Source organism: Nymphaea colorata, chromosome 7, assembly GCF_008831285.2.
Source record: "Nymphaea colorata isolate Beijing-Zhang1983 chromosome 7, ASM883128v2, whole genome shotgun sequence".
In the NCBI taxonomy this organism is placed as follows: Eukaryota; Viridiplantae; Streptophyta; class Magnoliopsida; order Nymphaeales; family Nymphaeaceae; genus Nymphaea; species Nymphaea colorata.
The window spans coordinates 3542986-3567484 of NC_045144.1; the positions used below are offsets into that span (position 1 = coordinate 3542986).

Here is a 24499-nt window from a genome sequence, read left to right on the forward strand (position 1 = left end):
TCACGGTCACATGAAGAAGCTTACCAATCAACGATCTAGGCTTGTGAAGCTATCTCTTCTAAGTCATCATCATATAAATGTAGTCATGGATTCATAGGAAGAGTCGCAGGTTTAGCTCCTAGCATCCCCTGTGTCCTGTAAAAGATAAAAAACATACTTCCTTTGTGATAACACCACTCCATTACTATGAGCAACTTCAATGGCAAGGAAATACCATAGCTAGCCAAAATCTTTGGTAACGAAGTGTTTTGTAGAAGTTTTTTGTTAGTGCTATCTTCTGTTCATATTTACCTGTCAAAACAATATCATCAACATACACAACTAGCACAACTGTGCCTCTAAATCCTTTCTCGATGAACAACGAATGGTCCAACAAAGACCTCTTAAAACCACATTCTAATACAACTTCTGAGAATTTGTGAAACCAAGCACGAGGACTTTGTTTCAAGCCATATGTAGCTTTCTTCAACCTGCACACCTTACCACACTCACCCTGACATTCAAAGTCAGGAGGTTGTTGCATATAAACAGTCTCATCAAAGTCCCCATACAAGAAAACATTTTTGACATCTGCCAATCAAAATGTACAACAACAGACACAATAAAATGTATGGTTCCCATCACAGCCACATGAGAAAAGGTCTCAAAGAAATCGACCCCATATGTTTGTGTATACCCTTTTAATACAAGACGAGTTTTGTAACGCTCCACTGAGCCATTCGATAGGTACTTGATGGTAAAAACAAATTTGGAGCCAACGACATCACAACCAGAAGAGCGATCAACCAATTCCCTCCCTTTGCATGTCTCCATCTCATTCTGCATAGCCTGCCGCCACTTCGAGTCAAGTAATGCCAGTTGGTGATTGGAGGGAACAAAATGCATTAACAAGGCTGACACAAATTGTTGTAGGCTACCACAAATACTATTAGTAGAAACAAACTGAGATACAAGATGAAGAGTACACTGTCGTTTGCCTTTACGTAAGGCAATCGGTAAATCCAAAGATATTTTAGAAGCATCTTGTGCAGGAGCATTAGTGACGTCAGGTATACTTACATCCTGATAAGCAACTGTTGGGCAGTCATGAGCAAAAGCATGTCGGTAGGTATATACTAGTGGGGGATCATGGAATCTAGTGACACTGGGGGATGAATCACAAGGAATAGACTGCAGGGGAACTAGTGGTATAGGTAAAGAAATAGATGATGACATGTCTGATAGTAATGGAGTAGACTGGAAATAAGGACGTGACTCAAAAAATGTAACATCCGCACTGATGTACTGCTTATGAGTATGGGAGTCAAAACAGATATAACCCTTTTGCTAAGATACATGGGTACGACCATGAGGGTGGAGTATCCGTCCGGTACCGGTACGACACTGGTACGGGTACGGGTACGGGCTTGGGTATAGGATGGTGCGGCGTTGACCGTACCCGGTACGGTCAACGTACCAAAGACCGTATCCGTCTATTTTTTGATACAGTCAACTTTGACGGAGTTCAAATCCATCCGTTTTTATTTTTAAAGATTATTTGATTTAAACTTTTAAAACCATTTTAATGTTACAAAAAAAGAAACGAAACCCTTAAAACATTCGTTCCTCTGTTCTTACCTCTCACCGAGCGACGGCAGCGCGACTGGCGACGACTTCCGGCGTGTGTGACTGGCGACGGCAACGGCGACTATCACGGTATTTTTTTTACTTTTTTCATTTTTCTTTTCATTTTCATCGGCTCCACCCTTGCCTTCATCGTCGGTGATGACCGCCGACGGTGACTGCGACCACCCCTGCACACTCGCCGGAAGCCCTCTCCTACTGCTCGAAACCCTCAGACTGAAGTATGGGGATTTGATTTTTAGAAGTTCTAGTTTATCCTCGCCGGTCTACCACAATGCCATCCCTTTTTATCGTATCAGGATCAAAATCGAATCAAGAGTTTATCTTATTCCTTTTGCTTTCCCCATTTTCAATGTAAAACTGTCTGAAATAGGGATTTTTGTAAGTTTAGTAATATGAACAACGACAAGTACCCGTCTGATCTGCTTGTGTCTCCCGCTTGCCAGAGGCACGTGCATATGCCCCATGAACTGCCTTCACACCAATTTTCGGCATCGATGACAAACTGACACGATGATAGGCGTTTTGCTAGCGTCTAATGGCGTCGTCTTTGTACTCAATAGAGTGTTTGGAGTTATAGATTTTTCATCTCTGCTGGAAGTCTATTTGGAATGATCCCTGTTTCTATTGGTTCTGTGTTGCAGCTGTTTTGCTAGGTAGGTGCTTTTAAAACATAAGTTGTAATGGCTGATAAAGGAAAAGAAATGACATATATATGTGTGTGCAATGTTATAAAAGGCGTAGCGTATCGCGTATCGGTCGGGCCGACCTATACGCCATATCGTAACGTATCGCAAACGTAGGGTAGCGTATCGTAAAATTAATTTTTTAATTTTAAAAAATATTTAAAAATCATTAAAAATCTGAAAAAAATGAACAAAAAATCAGAAATTAAGAAAAATGTATTCAAATATTAAAAAGTTTATCATACATAAGGAACATTCATGTGTATTAACGACACATTCCAAAATAAGAAATCAAATTTTCAAGAATAACATATAAGCATCCATCACGATTTTAAACTTGAAAATTTTATAGAATCTTAGGACTTAGTGTCTTAGGACTTGGAGTTTTAGGACTTAGATTACATCACAATTTTATAAGTTCAAAACATATAGTTATCAACTTTCCTGATTCAACGATAATATCTTCCAAATTGATGAATCCTTGGTTATTTTTGATGAAAATGGGCAAAATCTCTCCCTCCTACGTCTATTGGAGTCTTTAAATACAAGAAGAGAGAGGGGGAGGAGTGTTTAAACTTTTAAAAAATAAAGAAATATGTGTTTTCTCCCGTATCGTACGATACGGACGATACGCATACGATACAGACGCGTATCGTGTTTCAAACACGTATCGTATAGGTTTTCTTGACCTATACGATACGTGTATCGTACGATACGGATAACATTGTGTGTGTGTACAACAATATGTTATTCTGTTTGTAATTTTTGATATATATATGTGCGAATATGTTATTCAGTTTGAAATTTTTTGACATATATATGTGTGTGTACGGCCGTACCCTCGTACCCAAGTTTTTTAAAAATGGTCCGTACCTATACCCGCACCGGCACCCGTACCCGTACCCATGTGACATAGCCCTTTTGGTGTTCTGGACAAACGATGAAAATACATTTAATTGATTGTGCAGCAAGTTTGTCTCTATTAGGACTAAGGATGTGAACAAAGCAAGTACACCCAAAGACTTTGGGTGGAAAGGAAAATAGGGGTCTATCTGGATAGAGAACTTGAATAGGAATTTGATTGCCAATGGATAATAATGGAAGACGGTTAATCAGGTAACACATAGTGATAATGGCGTCGCCCCAAAATTAGGCTGGAACACAGCTATATATCATGAAAGTACGAGCCATATCAAGTAACTAACGATGTTTACGTTGGACAATACCATTTTGTTGAGAAGTGTGGGGACAAGTAAATTGAGGGCAAATTCCATATTTGGTGTAAAATTACAGCAATATATCAGTGTGAATGTTTTTGACAATGGAACCAAACTAAGTCTTTATTTGAACAACAAAATTTTTGAAGAATACAAATAACTTCAAACCTCTCTTTTGACAAGACCGTCCAACTAAGACGAGAAGAATCATCAACAATAACAAGATAATACCTAAACTTGGCCCGGCTTACAACCCGGCTAGGCCCCCAAACATCAACATGAATAAGATAAAAAACTGAATGACTCGATGGGCTAATACTGGAAAGAAAACTACTTCTAGTGTGTTTGCCCAATTGACAGGCCTCACACTGGAATCATTTAGACATAGAAATATTAGGGAGGACACCACGAAGCATGGACAATGATGGATGACCTAGTTGGAGATGCCACTAAGGGTAGGCTTAGATAGAGCCATAGACACACTCTCCACTGGTTTCAACAGTATGTAAACTCCATTGTGCTCATGGCCGCCACCCATTTTGCAAGTCCTGAAAAACATATGAACCAAGATCAAATATGGCTCTACATCGCAAATCATTCGTCAACTAAGTAACAGACAGAAGGTTAGCAGGAAACTCTGGAGCATATAAAACATTGGAAGGAAAGACAGAACTAGAGAGTTTTACATCCCCAATTCCAATAATAGGAGAAAGCTTCCCGTTGCAAGTTTAACATGTTGAAGCTGTGAAAAACGATGTAATGAAGTAAATAAGTGAGGCTGACTGCAAAAATGTTTTGAAACCCCAGAATCAATAATCCACATGGTACCTGGTTCACATGAGCTACTACCAACAGATAAAGAGGAATCCACCACAACCGAGGAGGCAACTGTAGACATCATGGCATGAAGAAATCGCTGAGCTATAAGCTGATCATACTCTACCTTACTTATAATCACAGTGGAGCTATCAGGACTCGTCATGGAAGGAGTCTCTCCAAGTGGTGTAGCAGCTTGGGCAAAGCCTACAGGAATCTACGAAGAGAAGGTCTCTCTGCCACCTGAAGCACTAAATCCTCTACCATGGGAACTAGAAGCTGGTCGACCATTTTTGTCCCAACATCTATCTTCCAAATGTCCCAATTTTCCACAAAATGTATACTGAAATCTTCATATGCCCCCTACACCACGACCTGAGCCTCTTCCCCTTGTGACCTGTCCATGCCCTCTAGACACAGCTAAGGCTGCAATAGGAGACTCATTCTGGGACTGAGAGAGAGATGCAACCAATCTACTGAGTATCATATGCCTCAGCCAGATCTGTAATTTCTGCTCCAATAAGCATCTGTACTTTAGCTAACTCATACTTAGGGGGCAAACCAGCTAAGAACTTTGCCACCATTGTCCGGTCAAAATGAGCCATGTAACATGCCTGACATGGAGGTCAAAGAGCCTTCAATCGTTCATATATTGCTTTAACTGAAGCAATGTATTAAGATAATTCCAGGTGACCTTGTTGCAGTTTGAGTAATTCCTCCTCAACTTGTAAAATTTTTGAAACATTCTTGTCATGAGAATAAGTATGCCTCAAGAATGTTTGAGATAATTCCAGGTGACCTTGTTGCAGTTTGAGTAATTGCTCCTCAACTTGTAAAATTTTTGAAACATTCTTGTCATGAGAATAAGTCTGTCTCAAGAATGTCCACGTTTGGCAGTTGTATAGTAAGCAAGAATAGGAGCAATATCAGTTTGCACACTGTTTATAATCCATGACATAACAATACTATTATCTTCTTTCCATGTGGTATACTTACATGTTTTAACACACGGTTCATCTTCTTCAATGATGTGGTCTTTCTGATGTCTTACTACAGATCATAAACATACACACCCAAATTTCATAGTTGTAACCATCTAATTTCACAGTAGAACCATAGAAGAATAGATTCCCAACAACTTTGTATTCAGTATGAAACTCAATCTTAGGGCAGTCTACCATATTAGACTGCTGCCCAAGTTCCATTGTGAAAACACAAAAAGAACAAAACCACCCAAACTGACTAGAATACATAGCAGGAAGTAGAATATGCAGCAGGAGTAAGCATGATAAGGAACCTTCTGCAATAACAAAAATACCACTTCATAACGTAGAGAACTGGTCCATGGTAGACAAGAAACTGATCATCATAGGTCTCTTTTTCATGCTCCGTTTGCATCCACATGTAATTCACGATAGTTTTATCAGACCTAACATCCACGCCACGCCACTACTTGAGGGCTGATCGCATAATCCATAGACATGAGCAGATACCTTTAACACTTACAAATGTTTCCACACGTAGCAGGAGACCACGATGTAATAGATCAAATGTTGAAGGGAAGAAAAACGTCAGAATTTAGCAAGGAATGACGAACGACAAGGAAGAAGAAACCTGCAACGTTTTGACTTGAACTCTGAACCATGCTGCTCGACCAATATAGTTTGAGGTCCATCCAGCTTGAATGAACAATTAACTCTTTTGCACTTTTGACTTGAACTCTGATTTTGACGTGAACTTTGAACCAGGATGCTCCACTAATATAGTTTGATGTCCATCTAGCTTGAAGAACAATTAACTCTTTTACATCCACATCTACTTCAACAAGGCATCGATCTAGGGATTTAATTTTTTGTTAAGAAAACCCTAGATCGAGCCCAATATGCATGATCCAACTGTTTTATCCACAAAAACCTTCATGAGAACAGAAGAAGAGGAAGAGGATGGGTACAATGAGAAAGGCGATGAAGAGAAATAGGTTTCAGTACCAAGAAGGGTTGGGCTCTAATACCATGTTGCATGAAGGACGAGAGAGAGAGAGAGAGAGAAAAAAACTATTTTTGTGATTCATTAATCTGCCCTAATCTCATGTTAAATGAGAATTAGGGTGATTTGAAACCAACAAATTACAAGATAAGTCCAAACTAGAACATTTATTTGTAAAGAGTTGTGCCTAAAACTCTTAAGTATTCAAAACACCACCTAACACTAAGCCTGGGCATCGGGCCGACCCGGCCTGGCCCGATAATGAGTCGGGCCCGAGCTGGCCCAACATCCAAAAACAGGGCCCGGGCCTAGCCCGACTAGGAAAACCCAAGCCCGAGCCCGGCCCGAAAAACCCAAGCTCGAGCTTGACTTGGGACCAGCCCAGAAAGCCTGAGCCCGGCCCATGCCCGACCCGGCCCAGAAAACCCAAACCCGAGCCAGGTGCCCTATTAAATTTAAAAATATATTTTTTACTATAAAATAATATATAAATATAATTAATTGTAATAAAATATTATAAATATATATAAATTAATAAAAAAATTAAAAAAACCAATTATCAGGCCCGAGTCGGCCCACCCGGGCCCGAGTCAGGCCGGGTACCGGGTCGGCGGCCCCAGCCCAGTGCCCAGCCTTACCTTACACACATATTATTCAACAACGAGCATGACTATTGAACCTTTGCAGTTGGTTTACAGCTTCACTAGCACCCCCCTACTGAGTGTACTCCGCATTATATGAAGTTATCAGCAGCATATAATATCTACTATTAAACTGCAGAAAGTATGCAGCAAAATACTAAAACAACAAAACTGACAACAAAAGCATCATTCCTTCAAAAAATTGAAAAGACTACAAAATGACCACAACACAATTTGACCGCACCGGATTCGTGACCATACTCGGTGCCATGTCGGAGGAACACCCACACCCAAGTCGACTCGACTCGGGTGTTTTTGCTGTTTTGGCGAGTCTGTGTGACATAGCTTACAAAAGGGCAACGTACCTATGTCAGCCGTAGGGATATTATAATCATTGGATGACTATAAAATGGCATATTTTGGGAAAATTTCTAGATATTGGAGATATTTGTGACCATGGATCAGAAAAGGCACCTTAGTTGTGGACTACGTAAGGTATTACATCTAATGCTTCTTACAAAAGCAACAAATGAATACAAATCAATAAAAGAAACTGTAGTTTGACTACTTTTTTTTCACCTAACCATGATTTAACTATTCTTTTTCCAATTTTACAAAACATATATAAGTTTTTAAAAGACACAACTAAATTATTAGTATTTTCAAACAACAAACTTTCAATTTTAAAGGCAAACATCAGTTTTAAGATCCTCTGAAGAACATTCAGCTCAGTGGAAAATGTCCAATAGTACACACAAGTTCTGAACTTCTAGGATATACTCATAGTTTTTTACGTTTCTCAAACATGCCTATGTTTTGGAAATTTTCAAAAGCAAGTCCACCTACAAATATATTCACAAAATGCACCTTTATGGGTAGTTAGGTAATTCTATGTTGTGCAAATGTGGTCTGACCATGGTAACGTGTGAGTTAGGAGAGGTATCTAAAGAATTAGTTTCTAAATCAAGCATGAAACTAGAATATCTGAAAATCTCTAAGTAGCTCAACTTTTATGTGTATCTCAACTTTTCTTATTTTTATTTCTGTTAGACACTAAAAGTATGGGTGTTATATAAAAATAACTGATCTAGGATGTCAGAGACCAATAAAGCATAGGTGACCTGTTTCAAAATTTGTGAACCAACAACCTCAGTTTAGAGATATCAAAATTCAAAAAACCGCATATGAAGCATGAACTGTGTTACTAGGCTTGGAAGGAAAGCATTTGCGGACAAAAAAAATTTCATATTCGTTAAGAACTCCATAATTTCTTTAAAACTTAGAATTGTGTAACTGCAGTGTGTTCATAAAAATATTTGTGGTGAGTGACCTCAAGTAAAAAACCGTGACAGCAAGTTTCTAACAGTTACCAATTTTGATGCATTCCTGCCTTTCAAGGCTATCACTGCTGCCTCGGCAAACGCTTGTGCAGCTTCGGCATCAGCTTCTGCTGCCTCTGCCTCCCTTGCAGCTTCTTCTGCTTCAGCCATGGCTGCTTCTGCCTCAGCAACTGCTTGGGCAGCAGCCCTAGCAGCCTCCAGTGCATTCATATTCCTCATCTTTGCTAGCTCGGCATCAACATGAGATTTAGTTAAAAACCTCAAATCATCCCTCTCTGATCTAGAAGAATCTTTGTGCCTTGATCCTTCTAGGAGTAACGACCCAGAGTTTCTTTCCTCTGTAATTGACAAATTTGGTGCAATCCTGTATCGGCGCTTTACCTGGAAAAATGGGATATTTTAATCACAATAACTATAGAGAAAAAAGCCATTCCTGATTAAAGTAATCCAGTCAATATCACCCGAGGAAAAATTAAGAAACTGGAAGCCAATATTCAGATGGACCAATTTATTTCCGAAGTTACTGATGCAGGATAAATTAGCACAAAAAGAACAGTCATAACTGAAACTCGGAAAAGGAAGACCAGGCCTTGGAAGTGATCCACATCAAAAGCAAGCCACATGGCACTACAGCTTGCAAATTGCAACTCATTTGCTGCTGGTATGAACAATAATTCTTCAGGAAAAGAAGCTAGACATTAATTTGTTATGCAGGGATGCCACACCTGAGTTAGAAGACTTATTCGCCACTTAGGCTCATCAAACCCCATGGCTATGTAAATCAAAGCTGAATTAGTGAACAGAGATTCTTCAACAACATACACTTGAAGACACCGTCACACCAGCCTCACCAAGAGCTCACACAAAGGAAAAACCTCAAACCAAAGGTGAATAACTTGTATTGTTGAATTTTAAAGCATAACAACCAGGCCTTAAAGCTTTACCAAGCATGGGTGTAAAAACAGTATGCTTTCGACACGCACCCGACACGAGTCAACACCGAGTCAGTGCAGTCAACGTGCCCCAAGGACAATTTTGTCTTTGTTTTCTTACTTAAATTTAAGTTTTATTGTTAAACTTCACACATTTAGGGTTTAACCCTTTTGTGTGTGAGAGTTCAAGTGCTGCCAACCTCCTTCGACCTCCCTCTGACTTCTGAGCTTCTCCTCGACGACTTCTCCAGCAAAAAATCTGAGTTTTCTGGTGCTCCTATCTCCACCGCCTGGCAACATCAGCTTTCGGCGGTAGAAGAAATATATCGGCGACAGCAATGCCCGATGGCGAGCAGCGACCGGCGACAGTGATTTTACAAATCATTCGTGTGCTTTTTTGTTCCTTACGAATGTTCAATGCTTACATTTTGTTTATTTCGTTTTTTTCATGTGTTGGCCTATTTCATACTGATTTTCCCAAATTTGTGTGTTGTTCTACCTTTTTCACTTGTTTCACTGTTGTTATTTGTTTTTCTTTAAGATATTTTATCTTCTTTTGCTTCTTTACTACTTTGTTCAGTAGTTATAACTTATAATGTTCATCTATTTCAGTATTTTTGTTTGAGCTATGCTGTTTTTGTTGAGTTATGATGTCCAAGCCATGTTTTTTCAGTTGACGAATGCTGTTCTTAGTTATATATTAGTTATTACTTGTTAGTTATGTTGTCCGAGCCCTGTCTTATTTATATATTAGTTAATTGTATAATAGTTTGTGATTGTAGGATTTTTAACTTTTAAATCTAGCAGCCATGCAACTAATTTCTCATGTGAGATACTGGTTTTGTGATTGAAGCATCCTGCTCTCACTCCCGCACCCGCACTCTACACTCAAGTGACTTAGGTTGAAATTGACTTACTACATGTACAACATCAGATATGTCTAGCCCTGTAATAGATAGATATGTAAAAGCTCCAACCAATTGATGAAAAGGTATAGGATTCTCTAGAACTTCCCAATAATCAATCCTCATCTTTATTCCTAATGCTTCAGGAATATGAATCACCTTGTCATCTGTGAACCTGCTTATGATATTACTAGTAAACTTCATTTGTGACAGTAAATATCCTCTTCTACTATAAAATAGTCCAATACCGAGAAAATATGTTCCATTACCTAAATCAGTCATTTCAAATTTATTCTTCAGAAAATACTTTACTTGCATAATTCTTTTGTCATCATTATCTATAATGATCATGTCATCTACATATAAAAGCAACAAAATTATGGCTATAGTAGTATTTTTAACAAACATGGCAATAACATGACTTAAAACCTTGTTTAAACTTTAAACATAACATTAATAAACCTATCAAACCAAGCATTTGGAGCTTGCTTCAAGCCATGCAATGTCTTTCTAAGATGAACTTTACCTTTAGGAATATCAAGCCCAGGGGGTGAATCCACGTACTCATTCCCATTCAAATAACCATTTAAAAGAGCATTCTTGGTATCCCTTTGATATATAGACCATCACTTGATGGAGGTTACAGCCATAAGGTTCCCAGCTAGTGTCATTCTAGCAACATGAACAAAGTTTCCTCATAGCCTATGCCATACTGCTATGCATATCCCTTAGCAACCAATCCAATTTTATACCTTTCAAGTGAACCATCAGTTCCAAACTAAACTATATATAACTCAACTACACCCTATATCACTGTTGTACGTATCGTATGATATGGGTCGTATTGTACGATACGTATTGTATCGTTTACAAAAGACGACAGGATACACCACTTGCATCATGAACAGGTGGTGTATAATGCCTGTATCACACGTATCGTGCGATACCGACACCGTATCGTATAATACGGTGCGATATGCCCCGTATCTCACAATACGGGCTGATTTCAGAAAAAGGAGTCTCGACCCCCTTTTTTCACGTTCTCTTTTTAAAAACCCGCCCCTTCTTCATTTCTAACCATAGACATTGTGCCGCCTTGGAGGGAAATCATCGATTTTCACCATGAAATCATCAATTTTCACCATGAAATCTCGATTAAACTGTGGATTTGTGCATGGGTGGCTGATTCAACGTTAGGAGGAAAGAGATTTTTTTTTATTTCTTTTCCATAAGGTATAAAATCTCTTGTTTTTACTATAGATCTATGTCACATAGGTACGGGTACGGACCATTTTTAAAAAACTTGGGTGCGGGGATACGGGGGTACGGCCGTACACTCACATGCACATATACATATATATGTCAAAAAATTTCAAACAGAGTAACATATTCGCACACACACACACACACATATATATATAATCAAAAAATTACAAACAGAATAACATATACATAGGCATCGTTTCTTTTCCCTTATCAGCCAGTACAACTTATATAAAAAGCACCTAGTAAGAGCTGCAAAGACAGACACAAAAACAAAAATCTTAGACCATCAGTCACTAAACTTCCCCAACCAGTCAAGATTTTCTTTGCAAACAAATGCATCCCATATGGTAAATAATCATAGCAGCTGAACATAATATTGGGATAAAAAGAACATATGCACAGAACCAATACAGAAAGAGAAAAGCCAGAGAAGGCAAGATAGAAAAGAAAAGGGAACAGCGTCGGTCGTGAACCAAAGAACCGGTCGTCGGTCGCTGGTCGCTCGCTGGCGGAAAGCGACGTCTGCCGAGGACAAATGGAAAGAAGAGCGCATTAAAATGTTAAAAACTTAAACGTTAAAATAAAAAACTGGACAACTTTGGACTCAGTCAAAGTTGACCGAGTCAGAAAATGGATGAAATTGATCCCAAGTACGTTGACTGTACCCGTTGCCGCGTTGACCGCACCACTGCCGTACCCAGGCTCGTACCCATACCGGTGTCGTACCGGTACCGTGAGGGTACTCCTCAACAGGAGTACTCATGTGATAGAGCCATAGATTCATATATTTTTACCGTAGATTGAAAGATTTCAATTGTTTTTCGTTAAGTTTACCATAGGTTTTCGTTTTTGTGTGAGGATATGGCATCGTCTGATCCCACATGGCAGTGGTGCGAAAGGGTGAAGGAGAATGACCAGTTAAGAATCAAATGTAGTTTTTGTGAGAACACATTTTCAGGAGGGATTATTAGAATGAAACACCATTTCACAGGGACATGTTCTGATATAGCTCCATGCATTGAAAAATCAGACAAACCTTTGTCTCCATTTGTGCATTAGCAATGTTTAGATATGCTCAATGTTTTACATCAAAAGAAGGTAAAAAAAAAAACAAATGTTAAAGGCAAATGAATGCTATAATGAGCCTTGGGAAGATGAAGAAGAAGAAGAAGCGGATGAAAACGTTGAACATGATGAATATGACATCAGTCTAAGAATAGTGTGGAGAGCTCAAGAGGTAAAGGAAAAGGAATCATGTATGAAGGAGGTCGATTTGACCATCTGGAGAGGAAAAGAAGAGATGCACCAGATATTGGGCGTGGTCATCAACCTAGTGGTAGAGTTTCTAGTGGTCGGTTTAGTGTTGGTTCTATTAGGAACTTTTTCCTTTCTTATACTAGCCCAGGTTGTCAACCCCAGATACGTGCTACTATGATATCCAACGATATGCTACATCAAGCACAACTGACGCTAGGAAAATGGTTTTATGATGCATGTATTCTCTTTAATGCAGTTGATTTCTTTCAGTTCTAGGCCATGGCAAATGCAATTGCATCTATAGGCCTTGAATTCAAAATGCCATCATATCATCGATTCAGGGCCAAAATTCTTGAAGCTACAGTGAAAGAAGTAATGAAACATTGCAACCAGTTGAAATTAAGCTGGAAGGAAATAGATTGCTCCATTATATCAAATGGATGGACTGATGCAGGGTCAGAAACACTTGTTAATTTTCTTATTTATTGCTCTAAAGGTACAATGTCCTTGAAATCCCTTGATTTGTCCGATGTTCCTAAGACTACTGAGATTTTGTTCAATGTTTTTGATAATGTCATACAAGAGGTTGGACTTGCAAACATTGTACAGTTTATTATAGATAATGCTGCAGGGGATATTTTATTTCAAAAGTATAGAACATTTTATTAGAAGCTATGTGCCACTCATTATGTTAATCTAATGCTTCAAGATCTTAGTGAGATGTATCATATGAAATCAACCGTTGACCAATGCCAGGAGATTACAAAATTTATCTATAATCATGCATATGTATTGATTTTGATAAGAAAATTTACAAAAGGAGCTGAATTAATATGACATGCACAAACTACATTTGCCATAAATGTATTGACTATGCAGAGTATACTGAAACAAAGAACTCCGTTGAAGCAGATGTTCTCTAGTGAAGAATGGGCTGCATATCTACATGCTCATAAAAGAAAATCTTCTTTAGTAGTGGTATTATATTTAATAACAAATTTTGGGAATCATGTGTGAAGCTATTGAAGGTATGTGTTCCATTAGTTAAAGTTCTCAAGTAAGATGACAACAAAGATAGGCCTTCCATAGGGTACTTATATGAGGCTATGGATAAAGCAAAAGAGGCAATTCAAGACAACTTGAAAGAGAAGAAAAAATTATATATGCCCATATGGAAGATTATAGATAAAAGGTGGACTGGACAACTTCATCAACCTCCTCATGTGGCAACTTACTATCTAAATCCTGCAATTAGATTTTTAAACTACATTTAAAAATGACAGAGAAGTCAAGCATGGTTTATTAAATTGTGTTGAAGTGTTAGTGGCAGATTCTAGAGCACAAGATGTTGTGCACAATAAGTTGGATCTATATGATAATTGTGGAGGAGACATGGGAATAAGCTTTGCCGTTCAAGCCAGGACAACTATGCGTTCAGGTAAATACATAGAGATTTTTAATTAACTTTGCACTTGTTGCCTTTGATTCTTTTTGTTGTTTTAACTTTTACATGAGATTCGTTTTACTTTTGCTTAGATTTGTGATGGAATAGGTTTGGGCATGATTGTCCAAACCTAAGACTTTTTGCAATTATAGTCCTCAGCAGACATGCAGTGATAGTGGATGCGAAAGGAATTGGAGTGTTTTCAACATATCCACAACAAGATAAGGAATAGGTTCGAACACAAAAGGTTGAATGAGCTTGTCTTTGTTCAATATAATATGAGGTTGAAACAAAGGTAATACAGCTTAATATTTACATTATTTTTATACTATAATTATCTATGAACAAGTTTTCTCTTATTTAACATAGACAACTACAAAAAACATCAACAAGAAAACAGAAAGCACACATCTCAGATTGATCCTATCAGCTTAGAAAACTTTAAAGATCTAGAAGCATAGATTGAGGAAGAACCAACTATAATATTTGATGATGATGATCTTCAATACTTCAACCTTGAAGCTAAAGCAACAGAAATTGCTAACAAATGAGAGCCTGCCGGATATGTTGGTGAGGATCTTCAAATTCATGAAGATGAAGATGAAGATGAAGAAGGAGATGGAGATGGAGATCAGGATGAGAATTAAGATGATGAAGATTACGAATGAGAGTCGAAAGTGCTTTCATTTTATATGTATTGACATTGAACATTTTCCCAATTTCATGATCATCTTGTGATGTAATACATAACATTTAAAACTTGTTTTTTGATGTGATATCTCATAGACTTATGGGCCTTATGACTCATGAATCTATGGTTGTGAAATTATGATATATGTTATGTTATGTTCCTTGTTGTGCTTTCTAGATTGATATTGTTATGAATTTTGATGTTTATGAATGATGAACCATAACTTCATAGTTTATAGTAATAATAAGTCTATCATTCTGTAAAACATGTTTTTCATGAGAACATATTATTCTTGATTTTTATTGATTTTTTATGATTTTTTCAAAATCTTTTTCTATTTTTTCTGATTTTTTTTTCAAAATACGATACGGTTATGATAGGTTACAATATTTTATGATACAATGTATTTAAAGCCCGACTGATACGTCTTACATACACTTTTTATAGCATTGCCCTATAGCCTTTTTCGTGTGGGAAAAGAAATAATTTCCTAAGTTTTATTGTTTTCAAAGGTACTAAGCTCATTGTATTATCACTTCTTCCAATGTTGATGTGTCTTGGCTTCAAGATAGGATGAAGGTTTATTAAAAGAGTGAATAATCAAAAAGCAAGCACTATCTTTGGGAGAAAAAGACTCATACAAGACGAACTTTCGAGGTTGATTACTATCTCTTTAAGATCTCCTAAGAGTAGGTTGACACTCTTGGGCATTTTCTTGAGTTCTACTCCTATAAACTATTATTTCTCTTGATGGTCTATTATGAAACGAAATATTGTCAAATCTCATTTAAGGAATCTTCATCATATAAAGAGTGCAAAATATCATCATCATGATCATTGATACGAAATTTGAATCACTTTTCTTGATAATGCTGCAAGTAGGGTTAGAAAGATCTAAATAATTAACATAGTAGAGATTATTTTTTTCTAAAGTCTTTCCCAATCGTCTATTTCAAAAGATGGTCCTATATCAAAACATTTATCGTGTGAGAATACAATATCGTATCCATAATCAGTTATTTGAGAAACATACAAAAGATTCAAATTAAGCTTGAGAATAGCTTTAGGTATTTTGAAGACCTTTGAATTAAAATTTTGTAATTTTCAATACATTTAATTTCAAGAGGTTTCCCACCAGCGGTTTTAACAACGGGGCATGACTTTTCCTTAGTGCATTCAGTAAGTATTGAACCACAAAGAGTCATATGGAATGAGGCTCCCAAATCAAGTATCCAAGAGTACTTATTTGAAGATGTAGATGCCACCGTTGCTCTGAAAATTGGACAAACTCTTCCTTTAAAAAGCGATTGAAGAGCATCAATGAATTTTGGTTGGAGTGCACTTACAAGCTTGTCTAGGTCGAAGAATGCTTTCTTTGCCTTCATTATGCATTACTCTAGCCACACTAGTCTTCTTATCAAATTTCTTTAACTTGGGACACTTAAGCTTATATGTCATTGTTTTCAGCAATGAACACATGATCTTTGTTGCTTTCCTTATAATTAAGGATTGAACTAAGGAGGTTTACAAGTTTTTATATGAGCACCAGTCTTGAAGTGGCAAGAACACTTTCATTCTTCTCCTTAAAAAAGTTAAGTCTGTTCTCCAACATTTGTAGCTCCGTTATGGTCTCCTTCATAGATGGCACTTTATGTCTATGAAGCAAATGAAGTTTTGACCCGATCACATTCTATTCTAAGACCAAGAACGAATTTGTAAACTTTTCCCCTTTGAATTTGCTTCTCTCTTAATACTATGTTTCTTGGATCCAACTATTCAGGTTTGAATAAGGCATGTGTATCCGCTAATTGTTTAATCTCTCCAACATATTTTGATAGATTTATCTTCTTGTTGGAAATTTGCAATCTTCATTTGAAGGTTGCACTATATCCTTCATGCTATGGGTTTTCTTGAGAAACTCCTAAGCTTTATGAGCATAATTATACTTGGCTATTTGTTCCATAGTCGTAGTATCTATTCGAACTCACGGCAAGAGAGAAAGAGCAAAAAATTTATGTGTTAGCTGATCCTACACTCTAACTTAAGAAAGATTAAGGGGCAGCAAGTCTTCTTACAAAAGAACACCACAAAAATATTAAGAAAGACATAAAGAGGACTCTAACTCTCTAAAAATTCAAAAAACTACCCAACATAAACATAAATTTTCTAGTTTCAACACTCCCCCTCAAACGGGAGCATAGATATTGACCATGGTCAGCTTGTTACAACATCTAGAAAAATCACCAATAGGAAGAGTCTTAGTAAACATATCCACCGCCTAATCTTCAGATGCTACATGAATAGTAGACACAACACCCCCTTGAACGAGATCTCGAATATAATGACAACCCACCTCAATATGCTTTTATTCTCATGAACACTAAATTATTAGCAATGCAAATGGTAGCCTTGTTATCACAATACATCTTCATAGGAAAAAGAACATGAACACTTAGGCTTGTTAGCATCTCAGTAGCCATTTGAAACATTGCTCTATAATCTAATTCCACACTTGAGCAAGAAACCACACTTTGTTTCTTGTTTCTCCATGATATGAGGTTGTCTCCTACAAATACACAAACAGTGGTGGATTTTCTGTTATCTACAGACCCTACCTAGTTAGCATAAGCAACAATCTCTAGAGACTCACCTTTCTTGAATAAGAGGCCCTTTGCATGGGGATGACTTTAGATATTTTAAAACCACCAATGTAGCATCCTAGTGAACTTTTTTGGGCATTTTTATTAATTGACTTAGCTTCCCAATGGCAAAGCTAATGTTCGGTCTAGTCATAGTAACAAAAAGAAGATTGCCAATGAAGGACCTGTAAGAACGTGAATCCACTAGCTTTGATTGATCATTTGTGAAGATGAAGACATGAATTCATAGGAAGATTCGCAAACTTGGCTCCTAACATCCCTGTATGTTGCAATCGGTCAAGTATATATTTCCTCTAAGACAAAACTACACATTCCTTGTTATAGGCAATCTCAATCCCAAAATACTGCAAGTGACCAAAATCTTTTGTAACAAAGTGCTTATGAAGGAAAGTCATTGTAGCCAAAATCTCTTGATCACAATCACCTGTTAAGATAATGTCAACAATGTAGAATACCAAAACAACTATACTTTGGAGGTCTTCTTGATGAACAGAGAGTGGTCCAGAGGAGATCTCTCAAATCCACACAGTGAAACAACTTCAGAAAATTTGTGAAACCATGCTCTGGGATTCAGCTTGAGTCCCAAAATTACCTTCTTCAGACGATGCACTTTCCCACACTCCCTCTGGCGCTCAAACCCTAAGGGCTGTTGTAAATATACAGTCACCTCAAGATCACCATAAAGGAAGACATTTTTCACATCCAGTTGATACATAGGCCAATCAGAGTGTACCACAACAAAAATAATGAGCCGAATAGTTCATAACCTAAACACAAGGGAGAATGTATCAATAAAAGATTAAAATCAACTCCATACGTCTAGGTGATATCCTTAGCCACCTATGTCACATAGGTACGGGTACGGGTACGGACCATTTTCAAAAAATTTGGGTATGGGGGTATGGCCGTAATATATATATATATATATATATATATATATATATATAACATATTCACACATATATATCAAAAATTGCAAACAGAATAAAATCATGATCCAAAACACAGTATGGAAGTAATTAACATACAATTATACAAACATGTCAGCTTTCTTGATTCTCCTCAGTCGCATCATGAAGATTAGAAGGAGCAACAGGTTCTGTAAGGTCCATGTTAAAAGCATGCAAATCATGTTCTCCTTCAAGTTCCACATTAATGTCCTCTGGATTAACATCCCAATACTTCGATGATCCTGAACTGCAAGTTGCAACAATTTCTTTTAAAACATGAAGAGGTTGGAGTGGACATAAACTAAATCATGTTTACATATCAAAGATACAAAAAAAAAAAAAAATACTTGTAATCATTTGAAGTACGTGAAAGTAAGCGTAGGTTGGAGTGGACATAAACTAAATCTTCTGCTCGCTTACTAGTTAGCTTATTTCTCTTGATGTTGTGAATTTGAGAATAAGTGCTCCAATTTCTTTCACAACATGAAGAGGTTGCAGGTTGAGATAATAACATCAGCGCAAGTTGTTGGAGATTTGGTGTCGATGCTCCAAAACACAACCACCAATTAACAGGATCTTCTACATCTCATGCCATTGCAGCTTGTATTGAATCATTTCTTCCACCAGAGAAGCTCGCAAACTCATTATTTATTATCTTTAACCCATGAAAATCAGAATACAATCTTCCCAAACATATCTCCCCATTTTTTGATATTTCTGGATCTCGATTAGGAGGAACACGACCAGTACCTCCTACCAACCATGTTTGTCCATAATATTTGGGATTTAAAGAGTGTGCCATACAATGCAAAGGTTCTTGCTTTTGTTCCATCTTCTTACTAAAATTCTATGCACATGATCGAAAAACTCAAAATCATCAAGTGCAACATTCTTCTTCTCATGTCTAAAAATGATGTTTTGAATTCTTTCAATCATGTTATCCCACATATCATAAACTTTATGAAGCATGGGCCCTTCTTTATCAACTTCTCTGCCCTTCTTTATCAACTTCTCTTAGCATCTGCCAAATAGGCTCTAATAATTTTTCAATGTTTGCCTTCTCTTCTGCAAGAATTACTGTTCTTAACTTCTCTAAACTCGAGGGTACATAACCACTCAAACTGCAATTAGCCAAACCTGTAACATCTTTCCAATAAGGACTTCTGGCTACATTAAAAGGAAGTGAACTTGCAAAAAAGAACCTTCTGATTCTTCTATCCATCTCTGCCCTTCCCATATTATTGAATGCTTGTGCTAATGTTTTTCTTTTCTTTGAAGGATCTTCACCTCCTTCAGTAGCATAAAGAGGAACAGACACACTTGATCTGGATGAAGATTTTTTCGTCTCAGTTGCATCTTGTTCTTTTTTGAATATCTTAATCTCCTCGTTGGTAACTTTTGGGCATGGTCTAATTCCAACGCCAGAAATATGCAACAAATGTGCCTTGCAACGTGTATAAGAGCCCGTGAACATCATATCACAAAATTTGCAAGAAAACATTACATTCCCACCACCACCTGGTCCTTTTGATAGTTTCTTCACATAGCGCCAAAGAGGCTGAGATGGATTATCCTTCTCTACTATAGCGGTATTAACACTACCACTGTTGCTTTCTACATTTCCGCTTCCTGTAGGCATCATTTCTTTTCCTTTATCAGCCATTACAACTTATGTTTGAAAAGCACCTAGCAAAAGAGCTGCAACACAGAACCAATAGAAACGGGGATCATTCCAAATAGACGAATCTTATCATGAAACGATATATCACATCAATAACTAGGGAAGACGCAGAGATGATCACGAAACGATATATCTCAGAACCTGCCGTCGCCGTCGTTTTCTGATTAAGAGGTCAAATAAAGGGAACACAAACACAAACAGAGAAGCTTATTTCTGACAATCGATGCATATCTCCGGGGAAACACTTGGAAAATAGAACACAAAAAACAAACGCAAACGGAACACAAAAAACAATCTCAAGAGCCGATGGTGAAGGCAGGGGTGTAAAATGAAAAAAAAAATTGAAAAATACCCTTACAATCGCCGCTGCCGGCAATAACTCGAATGTCATCTCAAGATCGACGACTGTCGTTGCCGGTCGTCGCCGACGGCGAAGGCAGGGGTGGAAAATGAAAAAAAAATGAAAAATACCCTCACAGTCGCCGCTGTTGTCGCCCTGCCGTTCTGCCGCTGTTGTCGCCTTTGTTTCGCTGCTGCCGTCGCCGGAGAGGACCCTGCGTTCGCCGCCCCTGCCTTCCCTGCCGCTGCCGTCGCCGGAGACTCGGAGAGGAGAAAACTTAAAACGAAAAAAAGGTTTCGAACTTAAGGTTTTTTAACGTTAAAATAGTTTTAAAAGATAAAATCAAACAGTCATTAAAATAAAGAAATGGACATATTTGGACTCGGTCAACTTTGACCGTGTCCAAAAATGGACGGATACGGCCTCTGGTGTGTTGACCGTACCTGGTACAGTCAACGCCTCAAATAGCCGTACCGGGTGCCGTACCCGTACCAGTGTCGTACCGGTACCGAACGGGTACTCCTCCCTTGGAGCCGTACCTGTGTTACAGAGTTAGCCACCAATTGAGCCTTATATCTTTCTACGGATCCATATGAATGATACTTGACTATAAACACTCATTTGGAGCCGACAATATCACAAGCTAAAAGATGATCAATCAACCCCAAGTACCATGCTATATGAGGACATGCATCTCATCCTGCATAGCATGTCGCCATTTACAGTCTAGTAATGCCTGGTGATGACTAGTAGGCACAATATAAACTGACAAAGCATGAAGGAACTGCTGTAAGTTGTCACCAAGGTGATCAGTAGAAAGAAACTGCGAGATAGGATGCATGATAAACTGTCTCTTACCTTTGCGAAGGGTTATAAACAAATACTAAGATGGATCAACACCAGGTATACTCACTTCAATAGGGCTCACACCTTGAGAAGACTCTGAGGGTCGATCATTAGAGGGATCTTGTCGGTGTGTGTAGACCAGTGGGCAATCTTGGAACCAATTCACATTCGAAGTAAAGGAAGGAATCTCAAACTTTGATGTGTTTTTTGGTTAGAGCTAATGGGGGAAGGCATCTCAAACTTTGATGTGCTTTCTGGTTAGAGCTAATGGGACATAAGGTGCACTAAAGTAAAGCTGAGACGCAAAGAAAGTGACATCTGGACTGATATACTGTTTGTGAGCTAACGGATCAAAGCACTTGTAACCCTTTTGGTTTCAAGGATAACCAATGAACACACGCTTAATGGCTTGAGCAGCTAGTTTAACACGTTTAGGTCCAAGCATGTGAATGAAACAAGTACAACCAAATACTTCGGTGGCAATTGGAAATAATGGTCGATTAGGGTAAACAAGTTTAATAGGAACTTTGTCGTCAATTAAGGATAAGGGTAAACGATTGGTCAAGTAACAATTTGTGAGTATTGCATCTCCCCATAAATATGCAGGTACATATTTATGTAGCATTAGATACGGGCAACAGTGAGAAGTTGTCGATGTGTTCTTTTGCCAACTCCATTCTATTGTGAGGTATGGAGACATGTAAATTGGAGAGATATGTCATTTTTAGAATAAAAGGTCATTAAGATTGATGATTTGAACTCAAGAGCATTATCAGTGTGAATACACTTGACCATAAAACCAAAATGAGTTTTTATTTCAATAATTAGGTTTTTGAGAGTACAAATGACTTCAGACTTTCAAAAGAAATACTCAATTGATTTTTACAATAATCATTGACAATGACTGAAATTTAGATCAGCTATAAACCCTGCTAGGTCCCCACACACATCAACATAAAAAAGATCAAACAAACCTTGACTCAATGGAGTAAGACTCAAAGGAAAACTACTACGAATGTACATGCCAAGTTAACAAGCCTCGCATTGAAATGACTTTGGGACAGACAACTGAGGTAGGATGTAATAGAGCACGGACCCTGAACGATGACCAAACCTGAGATGCCACTTGAAGGACATAGACTCAGATGAAGAAGAGGAAGTTGTAAACCCCATAAGATCTGACAAGATGCAGACTCCCCCTTCCTCCTAGCCACCACCAATCGTCTTCCCAGTTTGTAAGTCGCAAATGAGATGGAAACTCAGGAGCAAATAAGACATATGGAACAGTTATGAAATGAGAAAGCTTCGTATCTTTATAACCCAGAACATGAGACATTCTATCATTTGCAATTTTGACATGACATGGCAGAGAGAATCTATGCAAAGAAGTGAAAAAAGTTGGTCTACTGCAGAAATGTCTCAATGCTCCTGAGGCAATAATCCGAGAAATACTTGAATCAAGCGTGGATGTACCTACAGAGAGGGCTGGATTAGGCCTGGGAGTCGGGCCGGGCCACCGTCGGGCCGACCCGGCCCGGTTGGGTGTCGGGCCGGGCCGCCGCCGGGCTGACCCGACCCGGTTGGGCCCGGGCCTGGGCCAGGGAAAACCTGGCCCGGGCCGGGCCCGGGCCCGATAACCCGGCCCGATAACCAAACCGGGTCGGGCCCGGGCGGCAAGGGCGGCCTCCGCCCTCCGCTCGCTCCCCTAACCCCTCCCTCTCTCTCGTCTCCCTCTCCCTCTGCTCCCTTCCGTCTCCCTCTGCTCCCTCTCCCTCTCCCTTCCGTCTCCCTCTGCTCCATCTCCCTTCCGTCTCCCTCTCCCTTTTCCCTTTCCCTCTCCGCCTGGCCCGCTCGCTCCCCTCCATCTCCGCCTCCGTCCCCCGCAGCCCCGCTCGCTCCCCTCCCTCTCTGCCTCCGTCTCCCGTAGCCCCGCTCTGCTCCCACACCGCCTCCGTCCCCCGCAGCTCACTCCTCTCCCTCTCCGCCTCTGTCTCCCTCTCCGCTCGGCTCCCCCTTCCCGTGTCTCCCTCTTCGCGGCGGGCCGAGCCAGGCCTGACTTTTGGTGGCCAGGCCGGGCAAGATTATCGGGCCGAGCCCGGTGTTAAAATATAAATCCTTCACCAGCACGTTGAAAAGGAGTCTCTTAGAATTCCACCTCCTTGTAGAATGTGTTAAGATATTTAATGTCCTTGTAACATGTAAAGAGTATCCTAGGATTCTATGTTGTAGTTAATATCCTTGTTATATGTGAAGTCTCCTAGGATTCTATGTTGTAGTTAATATCCTTGTAATATGTGAAGTCTCTTAGGTTTCTATGATGTAATTAATGTCCTTGGAGCTTGTGAAATCTCCTAGGATTCTACGATTGGAGACTCTTAGAATTCTGGAAATGGGATTATAAATAGAGGCCATGCAAACCATTTTGGCTACAACTTCTTCTCCTCAGTTTCTTCTTGTTTTCATTCTCTCTCTCTCTCTCTCTCTCTATATATATATATATATATATATATATATCTTCCTGCGTAAGTACTGTTTTCTGGTTACAGATATTGGTGCTAGATTTCTATCATGGTATCAGAGCGCCAGGTTACGTTATCTCTACCAAACGAAATGCCCAAACTGATCTGATCTGGTCAGAACTCTTTTCTCATCTTGTTTCTATCCTGAATTTACTTTTCTCTTGCACAATTCTTGTTCCTTTTTCTTCTTGCTTACCTAAGGACACATCTTGTTATATCGTGTCTTCTTTCCCTCTCATCTTCTACCTATACCCTTCTTTTCTGCTGTTATGGAAAACCTTTCGCATTCTGGCATGTCCTCAAGTTTTCTTCCTCACTTTATTACAGAAAAACTCAACCATGAGAATTATCTGATCTGGAAAAGGCAAATCATGTCTTTCACAAGAAGTCAATGCCTCTTTGGACATCTCGATGGTTCAACAAAGGCTCCACCAATACATGTTCTGTAGGAAATAAAAAATGAGGCAGGAGAAGTTATTGTTGTTCATGAAGACAGCAATCCTGAACATGCTATGTGGATGAGACGTGACCAAAGTCTGGTTGCGTATATTTTGTCCACTTTATCTCAACAAGTGTTACTTTCAGTTTCTGATGATTGTACTGCAGAAGAATTATGGGAAACCCTTGCTGATACCTTTTCCCAAATATCAGAAGCTCGAATTATGTACTTAAAGAAAGAATTTCAGAATTTGAGCAAAG

The 24499-nt window shown here is 38.7% G+C and overlaps 1 protein-coding gene across 4 annotated transcripts in view; it reads right to left on the bottom strand.

Moving 5' to 3' along the window:
• LOC116257489 (telomere repeat-binding factor 1) overlaps positions 1-24499 on the bottom strand; it is a 64603-nt gene that overhangs the window by 14318 nt on the left and 25786 nt on the right. For all 4 annotated transcript variants that reach the window (XM_031634293.2, XM_031634295.2, XM_031634292.2 and 1 more), the window contains exon 8: positions 8340-8690. In XM_031634293.2, coding sequence (XP_031490153.1) covers positions 8340-8690 — 351 coding nt within the window. The remainder of the gene's footprint in view (positions 1-8339; positions 8691-24499) is intronic.